Source organism: Bactrocera oleae, chromosome 3, assembly GCF_042242935.1.
Source record: "Bactrocera oleae isolate idBacOlea1 chromosome 3, idBacOlea1, whole genome shotgun sequence".
NCBI lineage: Eukaryota > Metazoa > Arthropoda > Insecta > Diptera > Tephritidae > Bactrocera > Bactrocera oleae.
The window spans coordinates 59,411,513-59,439,159 of record NC_091537.1 but is presented as its reverse complement, the minus strand read 5'-3'; the positions used below and the strand labels follow the sequence as shown (position 1 = coordinate 59,439,159).

General features: G+C 35.1%; 1 protein-coding gene and 1 pseudogene across 7 annotated transcripts in view; both read left to right on the top strand.

Annotated features, from left to right (window-relative positions):
- Positions 1–5,832, top strand: part of DIP-zeta (Dpr-interacting protein zeta) — a 403,629-nt gene extending 397,797 nt beyond the window's left edge. For 6 of the 7 annotated variants that reach the window (XM_070106684.1, XM_070106682.1, XM_070106680.1 and 3 more), the window contains 3 exons: positions 2,749–2,891; positions 3,083–3,235; positions 4,551–5,832. In XM_070106684.1, coding sequence (XP_069962785.1) covers positions 2,749–2,891; positions 3,083–3,235; positions 4,551–4,756 — 502 coding nt within the window. In that variant the 3' untranslated portion in view covers positions 4,757–5,832. The remainder of the gene's footprint in view (positions 1–2,748; positions 2,892–3,082; positions 3,236–4,550) is intronic. The other variant, XM_036359268.2, reaches the window with a different exon arrangement.
- A 14,714-nt stretch (positions 5,833–20,546) lies between these two features.
- Positions 20,547–25,997, top strand: LOC138856101 (uncharacterized; annotated as a pseudogene).
- The last annotated feature ends 1,650 nt before the right edge of the window (positions 25,998–27,647 follow it).

Genomic DNA, 27,647 nt, shown 5'->3' with positions numbered 1-27,647 from the left:
ACCTAATCAGGATTGCCTCAATTATTTGAACTGCTTCAATTCAGACAGATTTCTGCTTTGGTTTGCACACCTCTTGTTTGACATAACCCCAAAAAAAAAAAGTTTGGTGCAGTTAGGTCAAGGGACGAAAAGTGGAGTTTCTTCATAGTAATTTGTTTTCAAATTGATCAGTTGATTCATCTTGCTGGAACCATTCGCTATTAAACGTCTTCGGCGCAGTTCTGGGACTAATCATAAGAAGTAAGGAAGGGTAAATAACGGTGACATTGACAGTTACTGTTACACCGTTTTCCTTAAAGAAGTATGTCCCGACAATATACCTTGATGAAACTGCGCACCAAACAGTGACTCGTTTTGGGTGAAGTTTCGTCTCGTGGACTATTTCTGGATTTAATTCACTCCATATACGGAAATTTTGCTTGTTTACATTCTCGTTTAGATCAAAATAGGCCTCATCAGACATAAAGACGAAATTTAGCAAGTTATTGTCTTCTTTGGCCATTTCAATAATTTTTTGTCAAAATTCCAGGCGAATAAGAAAGTTTAAAGGGTTGTTATGTTATTTGAACTTTGTACAGAAACATATTTAAGTCGTCATGAATTATCTGTTGTAATGATCATCTGCTAACTCCAATAACTAACTAACACTATAAGTGTTTGGGGGATGTAATTATAAATAAAGGAGGAATGCAGAGCTGTAGACAATTAAATTAGTTGTATTAAAGTATCAAATATATTTTAAACTACAATTATTTATAGCTACCTATACATCGAAAATATTTCATATTTCTACTACTAATTATTTCAATTATAAATAACCAAAGATAAATCTAAGCTACAAACAAACAATGAATTCAAAAACTCAATTGAATAAGTCGCAGCTTTCTCGAAGTCCATAGCTTAGTTTGACACCAAGTCCCCTGGCAAAAACTATTGTACCTGTGAATTTAATCCGTTGACGTCAACATTTTTTATTAACTATCAGTTGTACTTTTTCAACATTTTATACCTTTCAATACCCTATTCAGTGCCTTAAGCGAATGCACACTGCTTCTGGATTATATTTAATGTTTAATGGCAGCTTAAATGCTAAATGAGCTGTTCAACCTCCATCTAATAAAATTGCTGCAATGCCAGATGATGCAACGGCCAATGCGATGCCATTCTTTAGTCGGATCTCAGCAAGAAGTATTGAAATACGGAATTTTTTGTCAGTCGCACCTCGTGCTTCCAAAAAAACTTAGGGGGACTATGTCCTGCGAAAACTGCCAGTATAATGCGTCATTTAGTAGTAAAACCTTTCGAGAAATATTCGCTGCCTATTCGACAGTATCATACTTCATTGAACGATTAATATGTGGGTTGATTAAATAAGATGCAATTTGATTTGGTGAACTCATACCGAAATAACTAATTGGTAAATGCGCAATGACAATACAATGATCCTCAATAGCAATCAATGCTTCATTGTACACTGCGTCACTAAGTGATATCGTTAGACCGTTGCACCTTGTACGATGTCGATACAATATGTATATCATCATCATCAGTTATCGAATCCGTGTAATTATCCCACAACATACGGACCGGATATAGTAAATAGTAAACAAATTTGTGTTCCTGTGCAGTAAAGTAAAACTGATTCAGCAAGCATACTGTCCCAATGATTGTCATCTTCTAGCAAGCTTAGTGCAAGGCATGTATCTTTATACATTGGATAATGTTGTCCATTTACTTTACGTATAGCTTGAAATAACAATGGTCCGGTGAGATAAACCAACAACAGTCACAGATAAAAGCACTTAGTCTGACTATATATACACGACCCAAATTATTTGCTTTGAATAATCCGGCGCATGCATCAACTGGTGTGCCTTACTAGCACAGCGTGGTACTTCAGTGCAAAGGCACCAAACATATCCGCACGATTATTATTAAAAGATTAAAAAAGTTGATCAGCTGCTTTATTTACAATTACATATCCAAAAACAGTTAGTGTTAGTTATTTTTAAAAATATTTCCAAAAAAATATTTCTAAAAAAAGTGTTCACTACAAATGACGTACATACAAACAACGTTTGCCGTTTTAAATAAAATTTCAATATTTCAAACACACATATTTGTATTGATGAAAACACTGTGCTAAAGACAGACATATGGTTTCCGTACTACAATGTGTACTACAATAAAAACTCAGGAAACCATGTACCAGCATAGTGACACACATACGAGTATGTTATCTTATTTTATGAGTTTGACACTTATTAGCTGATGCAAAAAAATTCAACTAAGAGAAAATAAATATAAAGCAGTAAAATGAAGAATGATGATGAATTTAATTACATGAGGGGCGAAAGGAAATATTTTACTCAATCTCTATGGGCATTAAAAAGGACTAAACAATATTGAAGATTTATTTTCAGAAAAGGGCTTTGCAACAACATTTTTTCCTTATTATGATTTTTAATTTTTTCATTTATTTTGAATTTTAATTTTTTTACATTTCGAAGTGACAGAAAACAAATGCTTTTGGCAGAAGAGCTTAAAGTTTTGGGTGTGTTTAGTGCAATTCATCTAAATACAAAACAGAACACCACATAATTTCAATGGTTTCTTTAACACTATTGTAGTACAAAACTCCATTTTCTTTGGAACAAAAATAAAAATACGGTTGACACACTTTGTCTGTCTTTGGCATTACCTGTAAAACTTTACTCGATAGTTTCACCCATTCAAAATCTCTTTTAGGGTGGAATCTAGTGTTGGTGTTCCTGTTTATAAAACTCATATGAAATTAACCGTTATAAACGTTAGTAGTGGCGATGATGGAATTTACAAATGTGTGGCCAAAAACCCACGTGGAGAAACCGATGGTGTAATTCGGCTGTACGGTAAGTTTTAATTAATTGTTGTCCACAAATATTATAAAGAATGTGAACTCAAATCTGGGATCACTCAATTAACTATTCTCAGACCAGATTGATGATTTGTTAATCTAATGTACAGTATTATAAAATAACTATTTCACTTGCAGTAAATAAATTATTGTACAATTTTAATTACCCAACAATGTTTTGAATAGAGATGGATTTACGTATTTCCCATATACATACATATATAGTTTCATATCCACCAACCACATCACCTTCTGGACCTTTTTCTACTGAAATTCGCTGGGATGTGTTTTTCGGGCACGGCAGTGAGACGTCACGATCAAGTTATGGCCAGGACAAAAGTAAGTAAGAGTATGTTGTGGGATTTACCAAATTTATATATATAAATTATAACATTTATTCATAATATATGTATATAGTATATTAAAATACATATAAGGGTAAATCATAGATGCAAATCTAAGTACTTCCTGTATAAATTCACTTTTGGCATCTTACATATCATGTCATAAAAACAAGACTTCCCTGTACAAATACAAAAGATTTTTTCCAAGAACTCGACTTTGATCGATCAGTTTGTATTGCAGCATAAAGCTTTAGTGATCCGATCCAATTAATTTCTTCGAAGATTGCACTATTGCCTTAAATAATTGTCATCTCGTCAAATTAAAAAGTTTTCCTTACAAGCACTTGATAAATAGACGCGCCCGTCACACTGGTCATTTATAACGGGTTTTTTTTTTTTTTAGAGATATAGAACTTTAAATTGCAATAAAACAACGATTATTCGATTGACATGCATTTTATTTATCCGAAAGATAATCTTGTAGCATTACATTTTAAATATGATTTCTGGCATATGACCGCCACGGCTGGCTCGGATGTAGTCCATTTTCGATGACTTTTTCCAACATTTGTGGCCGCATACGGCGAATGTTGTCTTCCAAATGGTTAAGCTTTTGTGGCTTATGCGCATAGACCAATGACTTTACACACTGAAAGTAGTCTAGTGGTGTTAAATCAGAAGATCTTGGAGGCCAATTCACAGGTCCAAAACGTGAAATTAGGCGGTCACCAAACGTGTCTTTCAATAAATCGATTGTGGCTGTTGCGCCGTCTTGTTGGAACAACAGCTCCTGGACATCGTTTTTGAAGAAGTACGGACCAATGACTCCACCAGCCAATAAAGCGCACCAAACAGTCAGTTTTTCTGGATGTAACGGTGTTTCGACATACACTTGAGGATTAGCTTCACTCCATATGCGGCAGTTTTGTTTGTTGACGTAGCCATTCAACCAGAAGTGCACTTCATCATAAAATGAACGTAGTGCGCGATACGTATTCCGCAATTCGAAATAAAATTGCACTATTTGCAAGCGTTGTTCAGGCGTGAGTCTATTCATGATAAATTGCCAAACCAAATTGAGAATAAATCACTTACAACTCAATTTAATCCCTGAATTTCTTTAATAATTAGACGAATTTCGACTGCTTGGTTCTCATTACCCTATACCAAAATGCAAAGTTTGTAACAGCCGTTATCTTCGTTGTTTTGTATTTTCAAACAAAGATAAAGTCTTGTACATATATGGTATACTGAAAATTTTTAATTTAGGACATATAGTTGCAATAATTAGTTTCTCTTTTTTATTGTAGGTACACGTTTTCTATCCAATCTAAATGAAATCGGCATATCAGAACGAAAATCATTTGCTGAAAAAACCAATGGCGGCCCAGGAACAAGTAGCACCGATGCAGCTCGCGATGATAAGCATCATCTAAATGGTGGAGCACTGTCAAAAATATTGGCCAATAAACCAATGTGGATTGCTGTTTTTATAGTATTCGGGCTATGTTTATGAGGGCTTCACATTGCATGTTCCAATCTTTAATACCGAAGCATAAGTTCATTATACATATATATCTACATAGGTACATATATCACATATGCATCTGAAATATAATATGTAATGTAAAGCTTTCGTAACACACATTACTTCCCAAATGCCTTCATACTCGTTCTCTCAAATCATACTACTTCGCGATCGCATGACCATATCCATATATATATACATATATATCAACATATACAATATAAATAGGAATATGTAAGTTAAATAATGCTGTAAATTATGACCCTTATATAGATATTTTTAATAAATAATCAAATGCTAGAATCACAGGAAAAAAACTGTATAAGAGAGTATTTAGTACGGCGTTCAATGCGCTTTTGTTGCCTTTTAGCAAAAGAAAAATATCATTGCGGCGAAACGCCTAATAGTGCTCTAGGAAAAGCTTAACATATCCCTAAGATGAGATTAATGCTGTATATATATATATATATATATATAAATAAAGAAATACATATACGCAAATAAATATATATATATATATATATATGCAATTATAAGTGCATATATGTATGCATAAAAACCAATGTATTATCAATATACTATATACTATGTGCTGTCGATGATTTAAAGAACATACTTATATCTTGAATAAGAAAACATACCTTAATAATCACAAAAGGAAAAAAATCAGGTACTATGATTTTATCTTCAATAGCTCAAATAATAAAATTTTCAGGATTCTTAACAAAAGAAATATTTAATAAAAGCTACCCGTATAAAATGGTGAAAACAGATCCCATTGTGTAAACCTAAAAGTAACCAATCTTAAATTTTTCAAAAATACATACGCAGACGAATGCTTTTAGAATGCAATAGAATGAGGAAACTAACTGCAAAAAATAGGCATTCGGCATTCCTACTAATACTCTACTTCTAAAACGGCCAAACTAAGCATTCGGCACGGGCTTCCTACTAATATTGTACAATACTACTAAAACGGCTATATTATGTTATAATATAATATTAAGTATGTTTTTGGTACATTTTCAAATATTTTTCGATTATTAAAATTCCTTAAGGATAAATTTACGTCGTTGTGAAATATTATTTATTATATAAAAAGATTATTCCGTTGCTTTGGGCAATAATCCGTCCCAAATTTCGTACAAAACAAGTTCTTCATTTTGATCGTTCAGTTTGTATGACAGCTATGCACATACATATATGGATACATATAGGGATATGGCTAAATTACTCAGCTCATCATAAATATATATATATATAAATAATTAGTATATATATATATACAAATAACTAGTATATATATACATATACAATATATAAATAATAGCCAACGTTTCTTTCTGGATGTAACAGACTTCGTGGCAAACTTAATTTAACGGAATCAACGGGTCATATTATAATAGAAAACATGTTTCCACAAACTTTTGTGAAGATAATTCACACACTGAGCGACATATTGGGTGTAAAATCTGCTAAAATAACCAAAATAATTGTATTTCGGCATTAAACTATTGTATATTCTGTATAATACGCACACTTAATATCTTACATAGTGACCGATATACACGGTAAAACCATACGATTGAAATTCTTATATTGGGTAGCCGGACCTTTGTCTAAAACAACATGTTCACTTAATGCCGGAAAGGAGGTGGAGTTGTTTTTAAAAAAAAGTATAAGGAGGCCTGAGAGACCAGACCTAAGCCAGTATGTTGTCAAGAAAACTGTCCATCCAATAACATTATACTACAGTATATCCAGGATAATACGTTTTCTTGGTACGTAAGTACGCCCACAAAACGCCATTAATCGAAAACTTAAAACTTGGCATAACTAAGACACATATTAAGATACAAAACTGTTATTTGGTGCAACCTGTGGTTTGAAAATCTTTAAAAAGTGAGCATAGCGCCCCACCTAATAGGTTTAATGTAGGTATATATTTTCCACACCATTAAAGATATATCACCCGAATTTGTACAAGACAAATTCTCCAGAACCCTCTTACAATTGTGAAAATAGGATGATGTTGAAAACCACTAAAAGTGCGATAAATCAATAACCTAATGCGTCAGAGGCATTTAATTTAATATCCGGAATGATACAAGAGGGCTTTATAGAAGCCGATGTCAAAATTGAAGGATGAGCGTGGCACCGCCCGCCCACATTTAGGTGAAATAACATATCTCAGGACCTACTCGACCTATTTCAGTCAAATTCGGTAAATAACATTATTTTGATATTACTATACTATGGTGTAAAATTTAACGAAATCAACCAAAAACTACACCTACTTCTCATATTACACAATTTTAAATTCCATCTGATCTTTCACTTACCACTATATAAATCAAGCACCAAGGAAAGTATCGGGATAAAACTTTGCACAAATAGTTTGAGACAATTGTCAAAATCGGATCAAAAGAGTCTCCAGATACCGAATATGTGGACTCCAGTTCCAAGTGCGAACTTTTTATCGAAAATATAGGTGACTCGGTGAAATATATTATATAATATATATGTATATATTAGTAACATTGAATGCGAGATAGAAACGGACGCGATTATTTGAATGAATTTTTGAAGGGAAGATGAAAATTACGAATCAGAAGCAGCTTGAAATTTTAATTATTGAAAAGGAAAAAAACTCCGCAGGTTTTAGAAAAGGAATAAAACCATTAAATTTCGATCTTTTTAAGAGGGATATTTTCAAAAAAACTAAATTCATTCGAGGCTCCACTTCGCGACGGTGACGGTTGGCATAAAGTAAGTAAAATTAAATTTTTATATCTAAGAAGGTGTTTAACAGTTATGTGTGAATATATATAAAGTAAGGAAGGATTTAAAATTCAAAACAAAGAAAAAATGGTACGCAACAAGTCCGAAACTAGAGCAATGGGAAGAGGAGTGAATAAACAGATACCACCGTCTCCTTCGCAAAAAGCTGTTGCCAATTTGATGCAGTTCGGTAATCAGCTGGATCCACCAAGTAGAGTGGTCGGATTAGCCAGAAGCGTAGAGCGTCAAGTGCTGGAAGTATCAAGTATTTTGGAAGAAAGTTTGGAGGACGCAGATGTCGGCACTACTATCGGCAGAAGTCATCGCCATCATTGATATACCAATCGCTCCAAGCTGTGTACAATCTAAAAAATATAAAATAAAGATGAAAGACTAAAATTGTTGGGCAAAAAACGGAAGTGCAACAAGTACAGTATCGTTGTTTAGAGTCAACAGAGTATAACGTAACATCCATTAAGAACTACTTTAAAGATATGTCTCATTACACAAGAAATAAGTTTTTACTGGTAGAAGAACGCCTCAAAATATACAAAAGGAAAACCCAGAAACAAGAACATTTAATTAAACTTGAAACTGATATTAAAAGAAAAGAACTAAAACTATTAGACTTAAAATTAAATGCAGCAAGTTAATTAGATATATTTTTGTTTTCAATTTTATTTATTTTACCTTTTATATTGCGTTCCTTAATATGAAATGTTCCTTTGATTTTTATTGTATACATTGAATTAAATAAAATAAGTATGTGATTTATAATGGAAGATTGTACATCTCTTAATCAGCAGCAGCTTCTGTGTAATTATTACTATTATGATTATCATCATTATAGTTTTCAGCTTCATCGGAAGGCATTTCAAAATTGTCATTAGAGAAATTAATATTATAGTGAATACAAATATTGTGAAGAGCAGCACAACAATTTGCGATTTTTGTACTTTTTTGGAGTTTATAGTGTATAATATAGCATTTCAATACTCTAATTACTCTATAATATATCTTTCGTGCTTTTGCTTGAATAGAATGATAATGGCTTTCTGCACTTTGTTCAGCCGCTGACCATATGGTGTCATTAAAAATGTTTATAATGGGTATCCACCGTCGCTTAAAAAGGAACATTTGAGATTTAACTAAAATTATGTGGAATTTCTTACCGAGAACCCAAAAACTATGTTTACCAGCATCTTGCAGAAATCTTCTAACTTGACTGGTATTCCAAATTAAGGAATCGTTTACAGAGCCAGGTTGTCTGGCATCTACATATCTAATTCTCATTTTATGGTAACAAACCTGTAAGGAAATTATAAATTAGCAAACACTTCGTTGAATGACATATTTGAAAGTATATTAGTATGTATGTAAATTATTTAATAATGTTCTGTACTTTTCATTCCAATACAATTTTACTAAAGTTTATTAAGAATGTACTGTACATTTTCTTTTAATTCAATTTCACATTATTCTTTATTTACAGCGATGTGACTCGCTTGATTGCAATTCTCTTAATAAATATCATTCAATTTTTTTTTTTGAGTGGCCTGCTCCATAAGCTCATAGTTGAGTTAATGTTGTTGAGTTTATTTGTTGTTCTGCTATGCGGGTGTCGGTGTTGGTTGCAGTGCAGGCCAGACAGCAAACGCCACAAACACACCGCACATATTTGGCATTTTGGCAAAAGCTTGAGTGCAAGAATATGAGAAATTGTGTCGCACCTTTGGTACCTTAACTACTCCTCTTATTAAGCTCGAAACGTCCAGGTTTTAATAAAGTAATTTTGGATCTCGAAAATCGACGTGATAGTGGGAGCAGGTCAAATGTGGTTTTTTTTACAATTATAGTAGCTTAGAACTAGGTTAACAAGTGGTTTTAATGTAATAGTAATAATATTCGAAGTGATAGAAAAAAAAATTTACAATCGTAGTAGCTTAAAACTATGTTTAGAAAGTTGATTTAATGAAATGGTAAAAATTCAAGATCAAAAAGAATATTATATTTTAATTTTTCGTGACGCTTAAAGAAAATGTTATTCTACTTTAGTTTATTATTTAAATTTAATTTCTTAAGGAGACCCTTAAAAAGAACTATCGTAAAATGCAAATTTTTTATCAAATTCATTACCTGATTGTTTGTTTGGCTTCACCACGGCAAATTTAGAATACATGTCAAAAAATTTTAAAGTAGTATTCTTAGGAAATTTGATGCAAGTTTTCAGATGAGCAACGATGTTGCCTTGTTTGTCAGATCAATAACGAGAAATTCGGTGTGAACAAATTTTACACCTGGAATTTTCGCTAACGTAGAAAAGTCACAATGAATCCCATTTGTTACGCTATAATTTAGTGAAGATTTTAAGCAGTGTATTAAATTTTCAACAGTGTCAAAGAGAATGGTGTATCGAATAAATTTCTGTACTTTTACTGAAAATATTCGATTTAGATAAAATGAGTTGGTTCTTGAATTGAATTTTCGATGTTTTTGCCTCTCTGCTCTCGCCACGAAAATATTTGACTTAGCCATATCAGCATAATTTTTTACAAAGCGACGATAGTAGTCTGAAAAACCAAGAAATAATCACAGCAGTGTTGTTGGAAGATTATAATTAAAAATTGCATGGACTTTATCTGGAATAGTTCTTATACTCTTTTCTGAAACCAAAAAACCCAGAAACTCAACTTCAGTTTTTAAAACTTCGACTTTTCTGTCGACACTCTCATTCCCGCTTGCACTTGCCTAAGATTTTATCGATACTAGCCAAATCGATCTCTGAAATATGCTTGGCTCATTTTCTAATCCCATTGTTAATGCTAAACACAGTTTATTTCCCATTTTCAAAATTAGCTGAAATTGTGGTAGTATCCGGTATTGGGTATCGATCAGGAATTGATTTTTTTTAATCTTCCTGTAATCGATTTTCAGTCGTAGCTTCGGATTGCCGCTTTCATCTAAACCCATTTTGAATACAACATAAGAACTATACGGAGAACAGGATTCTTTTATTATACCATCTTTGAGGAGTGTTTTTATTTCATTATTAATGGATGGCGCAACTGAAACCGGATACGGACAGCTTTTGCTATAAATTGGATCATTTGTTTGAGTATAAATCCGAGCCTTAAGTTTGGTGTTAAATGGTAGTACTCTATTTGGGTCAGCAATCGCATTTATGTTTCTGTTAATCATTTCGCGAAATTGAGATTTAATATTTAATTACAACAGCGTCTGCTTTGGTTACATGAGAGATGCTTTAATTTCTTTACCCCTACGGTAATACAAGTATCCATTTTCAGTATCAACATTTGCTTCAATTTCTCTAAGAAAATCGTATCTGATGATACCATCAAACGTATTTAAATTGGTAAGTAAGTAAAACGTTGAGGTATGGTTGAGAATATTCATTAGGCATTTTTCATTTATTAAATTCGTCCCATTAATAGACTTTAACTTGAAGGGCTTGTCGATACTTTTGATGACATGCAGAAAAGAAAATTCTTTCCGGTGGTCCGGAAGTTTCGGTGTCGATTTAAAGCTTAGTTGCTAACCGGTGAGTATTTAAGAAATAATAATAAAATTCAGAGTGAATCTATTCCTAATAACAATGTATCCTTGTGATTAAAATGGATTAAATCGGTTATATACACCCTCTAGCCCCGCAAGGATTTTCATTATACGGTTGATTTGGTTAAGAAATAATAATGAAATTCAGAGGGAATCTCTTCCTAATAATGATGTATCCTTGTGATTAAAATGGATCAAATCGGTAGAATACACCCTTTATCTAACTAATATAAAAATATGACGTAAAGCCCAAAATTGACATTAATGAAACTCAGAGAGCATCTTTTTTGATAATAGCACATTGTAACGACAAAATAAAATAAAATAGGGTAATACTACCCGTAATCTCGTTTCGTATTTGCAATTGTTTCGTGGGGTCTATTTTTGCTTTTCTGAGAAAGTATACCATAATAATGCATATATTTTTTATACCATCATAATTTATAGATTTCAACAAACGTAAAGCCTACTGAGTTTTTAATAGACATCTGGTGTATTCATTCACGTGAGAATTTGTTATTGATAATATTATGGTTTTTTTTATTTTAAGTCGAAATTAGATTTCCTCTTGTAAGCTTACACCGAATTTCCTGCTAGACCACTCTTTTATGTGTTTGATTAGCCTAGCCGGTCATCTATCATGAAGTCCCTGCTCCTGACGAATTTTGGAACATTTCTTTCATTTCAAATGCTAGTGGTTTTCTTGTCGCCAGTTACAGCTCTTCGATGGTAAAGAACGGTGTTTCCTTGGGGGCTTACGGTTCTGCTCTTATTCCGTGGAAATAAGGCATTAACAATTTGATAAATTTCATTTTTTTTTTAGTTTTGTTTATTTGATTAAATTCATAAACGCTTAATTACTATAATAAACAATTGTACACCGATAACATATAATACGTACAGTGTCTCTAGACGAGCTCTCGAGTACTCCGCTATCAATAATTAGTAACATTTTATTAAATAATGATATTATTTATACCTTAACTTAGTAGATTGTACAAGTATTTCTTGCAAGGAAAAAGTGAAAAAAAACTATGCATAGATGATTTTATAATATAAAACGGTTAAAAGAAGAACAAGAAATCAGACCAGATGTGTCATGGAGTGAATTAGTTTTCAATATCACTTAATAGCCACCAGCAGTGCTGTTTCGTCAAAGTGGTTTCAGTTTTGTCTCTAAACGGGATGTATGTGTCGGATCGTTTGTTTTCAGCAGTGAGTATTTTCGAAGTGACTACTTTGTTGTTAGCTCTTCTAAATATGTGATAGATTATTGGGATGTTGTCTTCGTTTTGGATGAAGCCATTTTTGTCCAATTAGAGAAAAGATTCTGGTGGTGCAAATCCATTTGTAATAGCTAATGCAAAGTAGTCATCACTTTTGTAAAAAGGAGCTCTTATTAAAGTGTTATTGTCATCATATAGGCAGCGACTTATATGCTTTCTAATTAGATTTATGATGTGACAATCAATTCTGGGAACTTTTGCAGTGTCGTATAGTTTAGAATTAGATATAAATTTGGTGAAATTACTATTATGTGACCTATGCAGCGATGTGCATAATCGTAGTATTCTTCTCTCGACTTTTCTGAGTCTTTCCATATATGAAGGAGAGATATTAAACCAAATTGAACATCCATATGAAAGTATTGGTCTTACTAGTGATTGATACATGATAATTTTTAGCCTGTTATATAGCAGTTTTGAAGAAAAATTTTTTTATAAGTATAAAGGGCTCTATTTGTTTTTAGGATTTGTATGTTGATATGATCATTGAAATATAAAAACTTATCGAGGTGAATACCAAGATATTTAATTCTCTCCTTGTGCTGTATTTGGATATTTGTTACACTGGATTTTATATTAAATTCCTTCCATTTTTTTTTAACGTTTGAGTTACAATTATTAACGGGAGGGCGAAAATGGATACTTTCGCATTTGTTAATATTTATTTTGAGATGCCAGTTTATTGTATAATCCTCAACAGTATTGTATTTGAGTTGCAGGTTCCTATTAACGCTGTCGATCGTTCTGTCGGAGTGGTAAATGACAATGTCGTCTGCGAAGGCTATAATGTTGTCCAATTTTTATACTAAGTCGAGGATGAAAAGATTAAAAAGAATTGGAGCATTTACTGTCCCTTGTTGCAGACCATTTACTACGTGAAATTCGCGACTGCTTTTTGTATTATTTATATGAACTGAAAATCTTTTGCCGGATATCATGTTATAAATAAGTGTAATCAGATGGAGAGGAAATTTATAGCTGATGAGCTTACATATTAACCCTTCGATCCATACTTGATCGAATGCTTTCTCAAGGTCAAAGAAGCATGCACCTGTGACATATTTCTTATTCCAGTTCCAGTTTATTTCGGAGACGAGAAGATTAATAGCATGTATAGTCGAATGCCTGTATTTGAACCCATTTGCTTAGGGCTTATTAAGTTGTTGATTTTAATAATTTTATTTATATTTATATTAACCAAAACTTCAAAAACTTTACTAATATTTGGTAGCAGGCTAATTGGCCGAAGGTTTTTCAAGTTATTTTTGTCCTTATCTTTCTTTGGTATCACAATTAGTTTAGCTGTTTTCCAGATAGGTGGGAAGTAGGCATTGTTTAACATATTATTGAATAAAGTGCAATATTCTAGTATTAGTTCTGAGGAGAAGTTTTTTAGAATGATATTGGGTATTTGGTCTAAGCCGGATGATAGTTGACCTTTTAGTTTAGAGAACACGTCTGTAAGGTCGTATGAACTAACAAAAAAGTTTTCCGTTTGGTCGTCATTTAAATTATTGGCTATTTTGTTGGAATTCAAGTTTGTTTTGTTCGCTCGAGTGCTGTCGAATAAAGTTTTCATTTCCAGAAACTTTTTGAAGCATTCTTGTACCTGAAAGTGGACTGAATTGTTGGGTATACTTTCTTTTGAAGCATGGACTCCTTCGAAATGAGTCCCGATTATTTCATTTATAAATTTTTTGTTATTGATGACGTAGTTGTGTTTAACTAAGTCCTTTTGTAGAAGCTCGCAGTCCAAGCCCGCGTTTTGGATTATGTCGGAAGAGTTTAAGGGTATATTTATATGACTGATTTATTATTATTATCTTTTAATAACGGAAAATTTTGAGGGGTCGTTAGTCTTAAGGGTTGCAAGTCTTTGCTCGAGTTGGTTATTAAAATGTTTCTTAATATTGTCATCTATTAGTTTTTTTACAAGTTTCAGTTTTGCTTTTTCTACTTGAAGTGTCGTGGGAGGTAGATATAATAGAAGTCGATTATGTTTTTTAATGGCTGAAAGGATTTTACTTTTTTCTGCTAGCAGTTTTTTTATAATAGGCAAGTTTATAAGAGTTTGAGTAGGGCTATTGATTTTTGCTTTTGGTACATTAAAATGAAATGCCATAGAAATTTCAAGACAATATTATTTAAATGAAGCAAATGGTGATCAATCTCTGTGCTGCTCAAGTTTCTATCGTTTGGTACAAGGGATTTATTTTGAAGTTTCGTGTTAAGATCTTTTTTAAATTTTGTCCAGTTAGTTTTTTTGTAGTCAAGTGTAGTTTTTATTGGGTTGCCTAAAAAAGTCAAATAGTTTGTGTTGTCTCTGTTAATCGCAACGATTTGAATAGCGCAGTGATCGCTATCGTAATCAATGCATCTCAAGCAGTTAACTATGTTGTTGGCTCTGTGAATATCTATTCTGTGATCAGCAATGCAAATATCAAGAAAGGAATTAGATCTTTCATAGGACGGAGTAACCGAAGCATACATATTACATTTGAACTATAATTCGTTGGAGGTCAGCCAGTTTTTTAGGGCTTTACCTTTAGAGTTGTTGTGTAGGTTACCCCAGTCTGTGTGTTTACTGTTGAGATCACCAGCTAATATGTAATAGTGGTTTGTATTTTGAAGGTTTAAGGATTCAAGGATTGCATTGAGTTCAGATTTAAATGTATCATTATTACCTGGCGGGTAATAGGCTGAAATTATATACATGATGTTATTCGGAGGCATCTGAATTTTTATTACACAAGATTCTAAATAGGATAAGGCATTGATGTTTTGGTTGAAAACTTCCGTGTATTTTATATTTTCACTAATTAGAATTGCGGTTCCTCCTCCTCTCGATCCTAACAATCTATCTTTTCTTATTAAATTATACCCTATACATTTTAGTTTGTGTCTTGTGTTAAGTTTAGTTTCGTTCAACAGAACAATATCGGGCTTATTATTTGATAAGAATTTACTTAGCTCTATTCTCCTGCTTATATTAATAAGCGAGTTGACATTAAGTGAAATTATGTTTAACTGGGATTGGGTAATAGTTATAGTATGGTCTGAATTCATGCTGTATCTATTATATTGTAAATTGCATCAACTCTTGCCGTTTGTATTTCCAGCTGCTTCTGCAGAACTGTTAATAGTTTACTTAAAGATAACATTGTATTTTTTAGTTCTTCGAATATTTGATTTTGAGAATTTTGGTTATTGATATCACAAAATAAACCAGTTGACTGTTTACAGACATTTGCATAACTTAAAATAGAGTTAGTAAAATTTTGGTTAGTGTTTTCGTGGCTATTCGGTTTTGTTTTTTCAGTCTTATTTTTTGTTGAAGCTCTTTATACCGCTCACAGCCTTTGTACGAAGCTGGATGCCCAAATTTCTTGCATAAAACACAAAACACCTTATCATTTTCAGTTGAGTTTGCATCTAATGAGTTACAATCTGTGCTTTTATGTGTTCCGCTACATTTGACACATCTTGGGGGTAGATTACAATTAGCTGCGCTGTGAAAGAAACTTTGACAGTTTCTACATTGCGAAATCTCAGCTTTCCGTAGGAGTTCCCATTTAATACAGTGGTATAAAACAGTTTTAATTGCTTTTAATTCGTTAACGTTACTTTCGGCACTTGTTTGAACCATAAACATAGGTAGTTTTATATTGCGTTGCGTGGAAATTTTTGTGGTAAATTGATTAACTTTAAGAATTTTTAGGTTATCGTTTTGATATGTGCAAAGTTCATTAAAAATTTCTTCGGGGTCGGTATTGCCGTTTAGCCCTTTCAATAAGTATGTTTTGGTTTTTAAACATTTAGGCGTGTAAGAATAAAATTTTGTGTTTTCTAAGTACCCTCGGACTTTTTTGTAGTCTTCAATGTTGGTTAAAAAAATTGCTAATTTATTTTGATTATATTCTTTGATTTTAAATTCCGTTATGTTTAGACCGTCTTTTAGTAGTTCTATTATTCGGTTTGATTCGATGTCGAATGTGTTTATTGGAGCTGCACTTGTTGATGGGTTGTTTTTTGTTGTATTACTAGTTTCATTTTGTTCATATTCGTTGCTTAGATTATTGGAACGAACGTGTTGTTCGAATTTTTGTAGTGTTTCATTGCACTCTCTTAGATCGTCATCTAATATAGCGTAATAATTGTTTTTGGTATTTTTCGACATTGTGTGTTCAAACACGTTGTCGTTTTTTCTTTTTGTATTTAAGATTATCGTTGCGACATTGTTTGCAGAACTAAGCGCATTGCGCTCACTCATTATAAAAGGAACACCTTTACACTGTTTATGGATCACGATTGGCACTTCAGGAAATTAAATGATTTTTATGATCTTTATAATGGGTATCGATTTGTTATTACTTTACACTCCGTGGTACGTGCTTACGCTCCTTGATTAATTTCATGTGCAACCAATAGTGGGGTGGTCCCTAATACTTGTACGAACTTGTACCCTAAGCCCCACGGTGTTATGTTTACGTAGTTTCGAAGCTCTTCTCAATTTCCTTTGCGGTTGACTTCTTTCTTAGCGGCGTGAAAATTATATATTTCTGTTGTTGCGATACCTCTGTTTCTTGAGTAGACCGACCTAAGTGAAGACAAGTTCTTCTTAGCTGCCACATGTTTTCTGTCCACCAATATGCAGCACATTTTTGTCTCCTGTTTTTGGTCCGAGGCATTCCTTTAGTGCATGCTTTAGTGATTAGCCGCATTGTTTTCTTTACGTTTTTCCTCACATCCTCTATTAAGTCTATAGACGTTCTATTTTCTAGTAGTACCGTGTGCGATTGTTTGTGTGACTTGGCTTTGGTGATCTATTTCGAAGGTTATATACTGGTGACCACTGCCAGTATAATCCTCCAGAAATTCCCAGCGCCTTATTGTACTTACTATGCGCTTTAACACTAGTGTAATGTCTGGTGGGGTTTCTTTGCAGCCGGGTCTCCTGAATGTCGCTGCGGATCCGGTGTTGAATACCATAATGCCGAGTCTGGCGGCCATTTCCACATTCAACATTCCCCGTTCAATAACTTCTGAGTTGAAATCTCTCCCAATATCTCGGACCGTGCCTTCTATGTTGTCTAATTTAACTTGGAAGTCGTGTATATTGTCGGTATGTGTTAAATTATGATCCACTCGGTTTCGTTTTGTACTGCCCAGTAAGTCATCAGTTTGACCGTGCTTGGCTTCTATGCAGAGGCAACAGATTGGTGGCTTGTTGTACTCTTTAAGTCTTTGTCCCGATTGACCGCATTTTACAAATATAACTTTCCCTTTTCTATCTGGTCCCTTACAAACTTAGGGCAAGTGTCCTGGTCCAAAGCAGCGAAAGCATCTTTTAATAGTTTCCTTTGACCGTAGCCTGCAACTGATCTATCCGATTTTAACTCTTCTCTGTCCTGTTAGTGTATTTGCTTTAGCGCTTAGCAATATTTCGTACGCTCTGAACTGCACTCTAGTGTTGGAGGGGGAAGTGTTTATTTTCGGACCAGGCACTGATAGTTTTGATAAGTTTAACTCCACATTTATTTCGTTTAGTTTAAGATATCACAAACAACTGTTAGGTTGACGCGACTATGGCACTCTGTACAACATATTGCGAGAGTGTAACAACGGTTCTATATTATGGTAAGTATAAATATTTCTTAAATAAGCTCATGTCAATTAAATCGCTGCTCAAAATTTGAAATTTTTAAATGTCAAAATTAAAAAATCTGCACATAATGCAGACTTCTAAACAAACAAAAAGAAAACGAACACCCTACTACGCATATATAATTGTGCGCACCGTCTATCCACTCGCCATAACAAACATAGGTACATATGTTGTATGTATGTTTGAGATTTGAGTACCTACAGTCTATATACATATATATAATATTATATAATACTGTGGCGATCACGAATACCAGAACAAAATGGAATCTACGATAAATTGCTAGAATCAACCAAGCAGCGAAATTCGTAGTTACCAGAAATTCCGATCACTGTGCGTCTAGCTGTGAAATAAGAAATATAAGTGCTCAGTAAGAGAAACATTTTAAATCAGCCTTTCGAACGAAGCAACCTAAAGGTCCCAAATGGACTATTGAAAAAACTGCAGAGTATTTAAATACGAGTTGTACATTTGTGAAGGGTGGTCTGACCATTACGGAGAAACTGGAAACGTAGATGACAAGCCAAGAAGAGAGAGGAATCACGTGATATTTAAAAGTGAGTTTTGGGGATCGGAGGTGATTCCCCTTTTTCAAGAAATTTAATGTATAGTTTAAAATTAGAATGCTTTTGCTAGGTGATAGGAAAGAAGTGAGAAACTCGTCGGGGCGTTGATGGAGTTTTAAAATATATGAGCAAATTTTAGGGCGTTTGGATGGCCTCCATATGATTTAAAATCCTTCAGTCAATCAGTAAAAGAAACTTGGTTCTTCAAGAGATCAAGGCCACCACCGACACTGAAGTTAGAAATATAGAAAACCCTCTTGTGAATTTACAATTTCTGTGGGACAAGCAATTTATAATGAATGCAGAACTGTTGCAGAGAGTTTTCATCGAGTTTTTAATTGAAATTTATAACTTAATTCAATGTGAACCAGTGGAGGAAAGGTTTAAAATAGTGTTAAAAATTGTGGACGTGGGTTTTTAAATTAGTGTATTTGAATGTTGTATTTATTTTACGTTTTTAACCAGTAGACCAAAGGGTAAAAATAGTGTTAAGAATTGTGGATGTGGGTCAGGATTTCTATTTTCAACCTTTCCTGTACCTTCTTTTATTTATTTTAAAAAGTTCGTTTACCGTTTGTAACAATGCTCTATCTTTTTGTTCTGGTTTTGTGGACAACGCCGTCTCCAGCGTCCCACATAAATTATTGAAGCAATTGTAGGATTCTTCTTCCATATGTTACCGTTTCGGGGCTCTCGATTGCTGCTTCTCTGGCTTTCAAGGAACCCACTCTCTTCTATGAGCTTTTCACATTCACAATAACACGATTGTGCAACTGCCGTGTTCATGGGTGCAAAACTACTGCAGCTGGGCTGTTCATGTTCACCGCGCTTTGGGCATTGCTTATCATCAATGCCGAGGGTGCCGACTGGGAATAGTTACCACAGTTTCCCGAAGTACACAGGGGTGAGCTTGCAGCAGTTGTAGTAGTGAGGTATCTAACTAAAGTCAGGCTTCCTATCTGGGTGTTCGTTACTCTTCAATAGTACAGCATCCAGATAGGAAGTCTTAGTGGTAGAGGTGTATAAAGGGATGGATCAAGGTGTCTTGTGACCTGTGCCGAAGATCAACCTGGCTTGGAGCGCTTAAATAGCCCAGTCTCTCCCGGAGCTTACGGATGGCGCCAGGTATAAGGTATAAGATAGCCTTACCTGCGTAGGGGGGGCCGGAGGGAGCCAGATTTCCCAGAGGAGAGCAGCGTATTGTACGAGCTCGACAACAGCGAGGACAGAGCGAAACTTAGTCAAGGAGCAAAGGGAAGCACTATTAAAGGAGCAGAAGCCAAAGCTGGCTCCAAGAAAGCAACAGCAACGAAGGCAGCCCATACCAACTTCTGTAGCCAAAGCTTGGCTGCTAAGCAGGGGAAGGATGATGCAATAAGTAGTGCTTCGGACAGAGAATGGCCTACCCTTAAATATTGAAGACTCAGCGAAGGCAAAGTATGCAGAGAAGTGACGCTCTGCATACTTGCTGAGGAAGGTGGAGCTGCAATCGCCAACCATTGAGGAGCTTACAAAAGAGCTCCAGGAATCCATTGATTGCGCGAGAGCAGTTTTGCCTAATTTTAAGCTGGAATCGCCGGCAGTGACAGTTAAGATACAAAGGTCAGCTGAAGAGGCTAAGCCGTCAGCCAAGACACCGAAGACTAAGGGTGTGACGTCCGAAAAATCTTTTGCTAATGTGGCCCGGAACCGCATTATCATTGGGGTGCTGGATGAGGGAGATCCCGGAGGAAAAATTCCCAAAGTCCAATGGAAGTGGGTGCAAGCCGCAGTGACGAATGTGGCGTTGGAGGTGCGAGCCACAAAGCAGATTCTGTTGTTGGTAGCAAAGTAATCCGTAGAACGTGACGGGGAGATCAACTACGGAATCACAAATATGAAGGTCATATCTTCCAAGTCAAACTACGATGCAGGAATATGAAGTCGAGGAAGATTCAATGGAGTCCTCGATTGACGTGGAGAACACAGAACAAGGTGAGTGTACTTCCGGGTCAAGCTTGCAGACAGACTCTCTAAACTTTACACTGAGAGTGAGCTTCTGAGCGACTCTCAAGAAGACGCAGAGAATACACTAATTAATGCGTCTTTTTCAAATTAATCTCCACCACAGCAAACTAGTTTCTTTAGTCCTAGTTAACTGAATAGCAGAAGAACGACCTGACTTCGTCCTCATTCAGGAGCCATGGGTTAATGGAGGGCATATTTGCGGTCTGAGGAGACCGGGGTATAATTTATACATGGCAAGGTGCATAGGTAAGGCTAGGACATATATATTGGCTAGTAAAACGCTTAATGTCTTTTTATTACACAGTTATAGTAATAACGACACAACAGCAGTAAGCTGGGAGAGGGGCGGCAATAAATACCGGCGGTCGTAATGCTTCATGGCGTATGACGAAGTAATAGTTCCATCGCAGCTGATTAGCTGGTACTAGACGGCGAAGCATCCAAGTGCTTGATTATACTTGCTTGCGACTCCAACGCACACCACACACCATGGGGCAACACGGACATAAACGAAAGGGGTGAGTTCCTTCTTAATTATTTACTGGGAAATTAGCTTTTGTTATGCAACAATTTCAGTACGCCAACAATAATAACTAGAAACCCACAGGAAGTATTAGACATAACACTTGTGTCGGAAGAACTGGTAGATAAAATGACACATTGGAGAGTACTGGAGGAACTTGCCTTCTCAGATCACCGCTACATTGAGTGTATTATTGAAGTGAATGCAGATAGGGTCGAGATATCCAGGAATCATAGGAAAAGGAACTGGCAGATGCACCTGCAGGAGCTAAAAAAAGCTTATTACATTGATTCCGCCATTTTAACCAGAGAACAAAGAGGACCTAGACATCCTCGTTAAACAGTTCACAAATTCTTGTCGACAAACACTAGAACGTATTCCTTTGATTCCGCCATTTCAACCAGAGAACAAAGAGGACCTAGACAACCTAGTTAAACAATTCACAGATTCTTGGCGACAAGCCCTACTGGTGGCTCTTCGTTTAAAACCGCATCGATTGGAAATAACACCATTCTGTTGTATGCTCGGTAGCTACCGCCGACCTCAATTTTTGCACCGCCACCTCCTACACGAATCTATCGCTCAACGACTTCCAGCGCTGTTTGCAATATTTTACTACGGAAAAATAGTAATGTTAGAATATTAATTTTAAAAATTTACCCAAAATAATGTTTGGCTTCGCGTCGAAAACTTCAGCATACATCGAACTTTTCTATTAAAACAAATGCCTGACGCGAAGCGAAGCAAAAGTTTTATGTGAGAGTTCATTCGCGCAATCACTAACCCACAACCTTCCGCGAATGACTGACAACTTTTATAGAAATGTACACAACAACATCCAACCAAACACTTCTTCCATGGTATATTTTTCTATAGATAATGAAACAACAACTAAGTAATCGAAATTGTAACACCTAATATAGCGCAGTCGTAAACACATATTTATGATAGGAACGATGCTTGGGCTAGCATGCTGGTTATAGATTTGATTTTTTTTTCGCATATTTCCAATTTTAATAGTGAAGCCTTTTATCTATCATCCCAAATTTGTTTGACTATTTGTTGTTATAATTTAACATAATGTAAAAGAGCAAACCAAAAAGTCAACTAGCAACAACTAACTAAATAGTCTACCTATTAATAATTTACAAAATATCGAAACAGGCAGCCCTGCGTTGTAAGAGAGCAATCTGCTGACTCGATCCTACGCGAAAAATTTAAATTTTCGCTGATATCCCACGTTACGGGCCATCTCCACAGGCAAAATGATATCATACTTGCATAACTTCTAAAAATCTGTATTACTGGCAATATTGCCAATGGAGCCTTAACATTGCTAATGTTAGCAATATATGTTTAAATATATTTCTTCCTTTTGGTGCTTTGACAGAGCTGTTTTAATTTTTGCAAAATTTTTGAAGAGGCAACATGCATAACTTCGTTGACATGATGTCAACAAAGATAAAATGTCAAAGCTCGGAGTTTTATGTTTTGTTACGAATGTAACGTGCAATTTAGTAAGTAAATGTATGCCTGTAATTTATTCAAAATATAAATTAAAAAGCAACATGGAAAATAATTATATGTATGTAATTAAGCACAATTAGAATAGCTAGCGAAATATACAAAGAACAAAGTTGACACAAGTCAGCAAAATATACAAAAAACAAGTAAGGAACGGCTAAGTTCGGATGTAACCGAACACTTTATACTCTCGCAAAGTCAAATGCTATACTCGTTTGAGATTTCTTTGTGGATTGACTGATATTTTCGGTAGAAGGTCAACTATAGGCACTGGGGTCCACATATTTAGTACTTAGGGGCTTGAACAGTTTTGGTTCGATTTAGACAATTTTTGGCCACAAGGTGGCATACCTTAATCGCATTATTCACGCAAAGTTTTATCCCGATACAGTCATTGTTGCCTGATTTGCATAGTGGAAAGTGAAAGAATCAGATGGAATTTAAAATGGTGTTATATGGGAAGTAAGCGTGGTTGTAGTCCGATTTCGCCCATTTTCGCACTATGACATAGAAATATTAAAAGAATTTTATGCACCGAATTTGGTTGAAATCGGTTAAGCAGATCTCAAGATATGGGTTTTCACCTAAAAGTGCGCTGTGCCACGCCCACACTAATTTTGAACGCGGTTCCTATAAAGTCGTCTCATACCATCCCAGAGATAAATTTAATGTCTCTGGCGTGTTTAGTGCTTGATTTATCGTGCTTTTAGTAGTTTTTAACAGTACCGTTATATAGGGAGTGGGCGGAGTTGCCACCCGATTTCACCCATTTTCACACTGTAGGTAGAGGTTCTAAACCATTTGCTTCCAGTGAATTTTGTTTTATTGCATAAGCGGTTTAGGAGATATGCACATTAAACCTATTAGGGGGACGACGCCCACTTAAAAAAAAAATTTTAACTGCAGATGCCCCTCCCTATTGTGATCCTGTATACCAAATAAGAGTCTTGTATCTTATTGCGGAGCTTAGTTATGGAAATTTATTTGTTTTTGATTAATGGCGTTTTGTGGGCGTGGCAGTGGTCCGATTACGCCCAACTGCAATACCAACCGTCTCACGGTATCAAGAAACATGTCTACTAAGTTTCATAAAGATATCTCAATTTTTACTCAAGTTAGAGCTTGCACGGACGGACGGACAGACGGACAGACAGTCACCCGGATTTCAACTCGTCTCTTCATCCTAATCATTTATATATACATAACCCTATATCTAACTCGATTAGTTTTAGGTGATACAACAACCGTTAGGTGAACAAAACTATTATACTCTGTAGCAACAGGTTGCGAGAGTATAATAATGTTGAAACCATAATTCGAAATTAAATTGCAATAACAGTAACAACACATTTCGTCGGCATCAAATCAAAGCGGAAGCCGTGCTGCCGCAATGTAGGCCGTTTCTTGATCAAACTGAGTTTCGCTCAGATTATTGCTTACGTAATCAGGGATAATGGGATGCCCAACACTTCCCAGTGTGAGAGCGCCTCCAAATTAGCGTTTTTTGTAACATTTTCCATTGTAGCCAGATCTACAAAATAATAATTTTTGGGAATTTATATTAATATACCCAAAATTAAAGATTAAATATTATTATATATGTATCCGTTAAACACATGCAGATACTATTTAAACCATTTTTTGTGATTTTTTAATATATTAAAACAATTGATTTTTGAACTTGCAATACTTAATTAAAAGAATATATGTATTAGCTCCAACTAATAAATACTTTTTATAATTTTCAATTGAAAATTAATACTACTAAGCATGGCATCACAAAAAACATAGTTTAAAAAAATTGTAATAAGTTAAAACGGCCATAGCAATTAATACAGGTTTCAATATAAAAAATTGTAAATCTCAAATGTAAAACATAGTGAACCTCAGTATGGAACAGATTCAAGAAGCAATCACACACCAGTAGGTACAATAAACGCGCAAATTGAACAAGCGAAATTATGAGCAATGGGATAAATCAATTCGAAAGCAGAATTAATTCCCATACCGATAGCACTAATTCAAATAAATTTATTCACTTGAAAGATCCTGTTGAAAATAGTTGATTAGCAGTTAGTGTAAAGAATCTCCCGACATTCGAAGGAAACCCGATCCAATTCATATCCTGAATCCACAATGTCGAATCTGTTTTACAGAACTACGAACAAAGCCACTTTATAGAGCCATCTTACGGCATATTAGGCAAAAAGTAAAAGGTCCTAGAGATCCGGCCTTAATTTCATGTAATATAGGGCTTGTTCGAGGCACTTTATAAAAACGCCTGTAGCACAGATAAAAGTTTCCAGCACTATTGCAACTACTCAGTAAATTAAAATTATGGAGTTTTCAATAAGTATTTTGCAGGATACTTTTGAAACGGCGGGTAATTTACTATAGGAACCGGCAAATAAAAGAATGAAGCGCATAAAGAAAAGAAATGGAATGTGGAAGGAGAAATGTGACGAAACAGTTTACTTATTCAAAATCATTTAATTGTATACAGGTGGCATTTATTTTACCCATTTTCGGATGTCCCGTGAAACATTTAATGTAAGTTTTGTTCTTGATTTTGAAATAAATTTTGATAAACTTATTTATAGAAATTTAAGACTGAACTAGAACCAAGGAAGAAGCGGTGAATACTCATTGTAGTAAGGCTTTCATATAACATTATGGAAACTAGGTTATAGTAGGGTGATATACCATGAACTTTCGGACAGATTTGGTGTCGTAAAAAGAACAGCTCATAAACTCTTTTTTTAAAACCATTGTAGCTATATGCAAGCTTAAAAACGAAATTTCGTAGCCCTCTGTTTCTCAACAGATTAAGATAATCGAAGATTTTCATGCAAGTCAAGTCAACACAGGTATTCGTTTCTAATGTTTGTTCTTTAAACTTTATATAACTATTTACAATATATTTGTAGGCTATATGTCACAGTAGCTTTCGTTTCTTGATGTTTTCATCGGCTTTCCTGGCAACTGCTACGACGCTGTGTGGAAACCAGCCCTATTTACAAAGGAATCGTTTCTGACAGATTCAGCTTGCTAAAATACTATAGTTTTATCGGACTCGGCATATCCCCTTTCGAAATATGTAAAAGTTCCATAAAGGGATAATGGACATTTGTCAAGGGAAGAGAAGCAGTTTAACTATTATTTAAGTTGAACTAAATTTGTTTTTGAGCAAGCCTTTGGTATTTTAAGTCAAAAGTTACAAATTTTAAACTTGTTGAATTTTATAAAGTTTTATAATACTATAACGGATTTCTCGATAATTCGTCTACCTATAACTCACTCTTGAGTTCGATCACTGGATTGTTATCTAAAACTCCCAATTTAAAGGCTATACACATATCTTTATTTCTAATCCAAACAACTTAGCGCTTTACTACTCATTATCCGAATTCAGAACTTCTTACTTATATCTTAATTTCTCTTTACACGGCAACACTCAAATTAGAACTGTGCCTGCTGCACAATCCGGCAGTTTTTATATAGATCTTTAACAAATGTTCGCCACTAGAACATTCTGGCAACTAAAAATTCGCTGTCTAGTTGCCTCTGGCAATTTATCGTTTTTTTCTATCATTCGTGTTCGTCACACTGCCCTCCACCTAAGTCTGATAGTCCCGATTAGACATATTTGCGGTACCAAACGTAAATGCCTCTCGTCTCGTCTTCTAGGATGGTGTTAACTTCCTTAGCCGTTCTACTCCCATTGGAGTTACTTCGCTTTTCCGTACTCCGGATACCCAGATTCTGATACATCCATTGACTTAAAGGTAAGACCAGATTCCATTCTTGATCAGAACGTAATTCCATTAGAACACTGAATCTCCTTACCCACTATTTGAAGAAGACGTCGGCTACTGGTTCAGCCTCTTGATTAGGAATTGTGTATACTTCTGGCCATTCGTTGAAATAATCCTTGGCCACCAGAACACATTTGTTTTCAAATTAATGTGTGGGAAATGGATCATCCATACTTACGGAAATTCGCTCAAATGGTGCACCCGGATTGTGCTGCTTCAACTAGCCATGACTCTTGGCTCCTAACCTTATGGATTTTAGCTGCAATGCACTCAGAATAATTGGCCGTAACAGATTGACGATAATCAATCCAATGAAATCTTTGCTTCTTTCACTTCTCCAAGGTCGTCGTGATACTCAAGTGTCCTCCACTTGGACCTTTATGCAGTTTGTTGAGAACTTCAGGATTTCTATCCTTGGGAACGAAGAGACCCATCTTCGCTTTTCCATAACCGATGCAAGCAGCCACATATCAATTTTAAACTGCTGCACTTTGCCCAATACGCTTTTGCGACTGGCTCTCCTGTAGTTATTTCTTCACTCGTTGTACATTTGTTCAACTGAACTTCATGCGTTACACCTTGCAATTCTGGATCTCCTTACGAAGAGTCCACCCATTCAGCTTTAATTTTATTGGTATACACGCTTCCTGCTCTTCCGACTTTGAGGACACCTGTGCTGACATACGCACGTACAGCTCTTTCGACTGGGAGTACCTTTGTACTGGTATACGCGCTTTATGCTCTCCCGTCTGTGAGGACGCTTGTGCTGGTATACAAGCTCCTTGCTCTTCTGACTGTGAGTACCCTTTTGTTGGTACACAAGCTTCTTGATCTTCTGACTCTGGGGACCCTTTTACTGGTTCACACGCTTCCTGCTCTTCCAACTGTGAGGATGCCTGTTCTGTTATACTTACATCCAGCTCTTTCGACTGTGTAGACCCCTGTACTGGTATACACGCTTTCTGCTCTTCCGACTGTGAGGACAACTGCGCTGACATAGGCACGTCCAGCTCTTTCGCTGCTGACGACTATGCTGACAAACGATTCCAGAACAATTCCAACGCAGCATAAATAACCTCTACTGAACATTGAGTCACTTCCTTTCCTTGTATCTGAATTGCCTCCTCCTCTAAATCCAA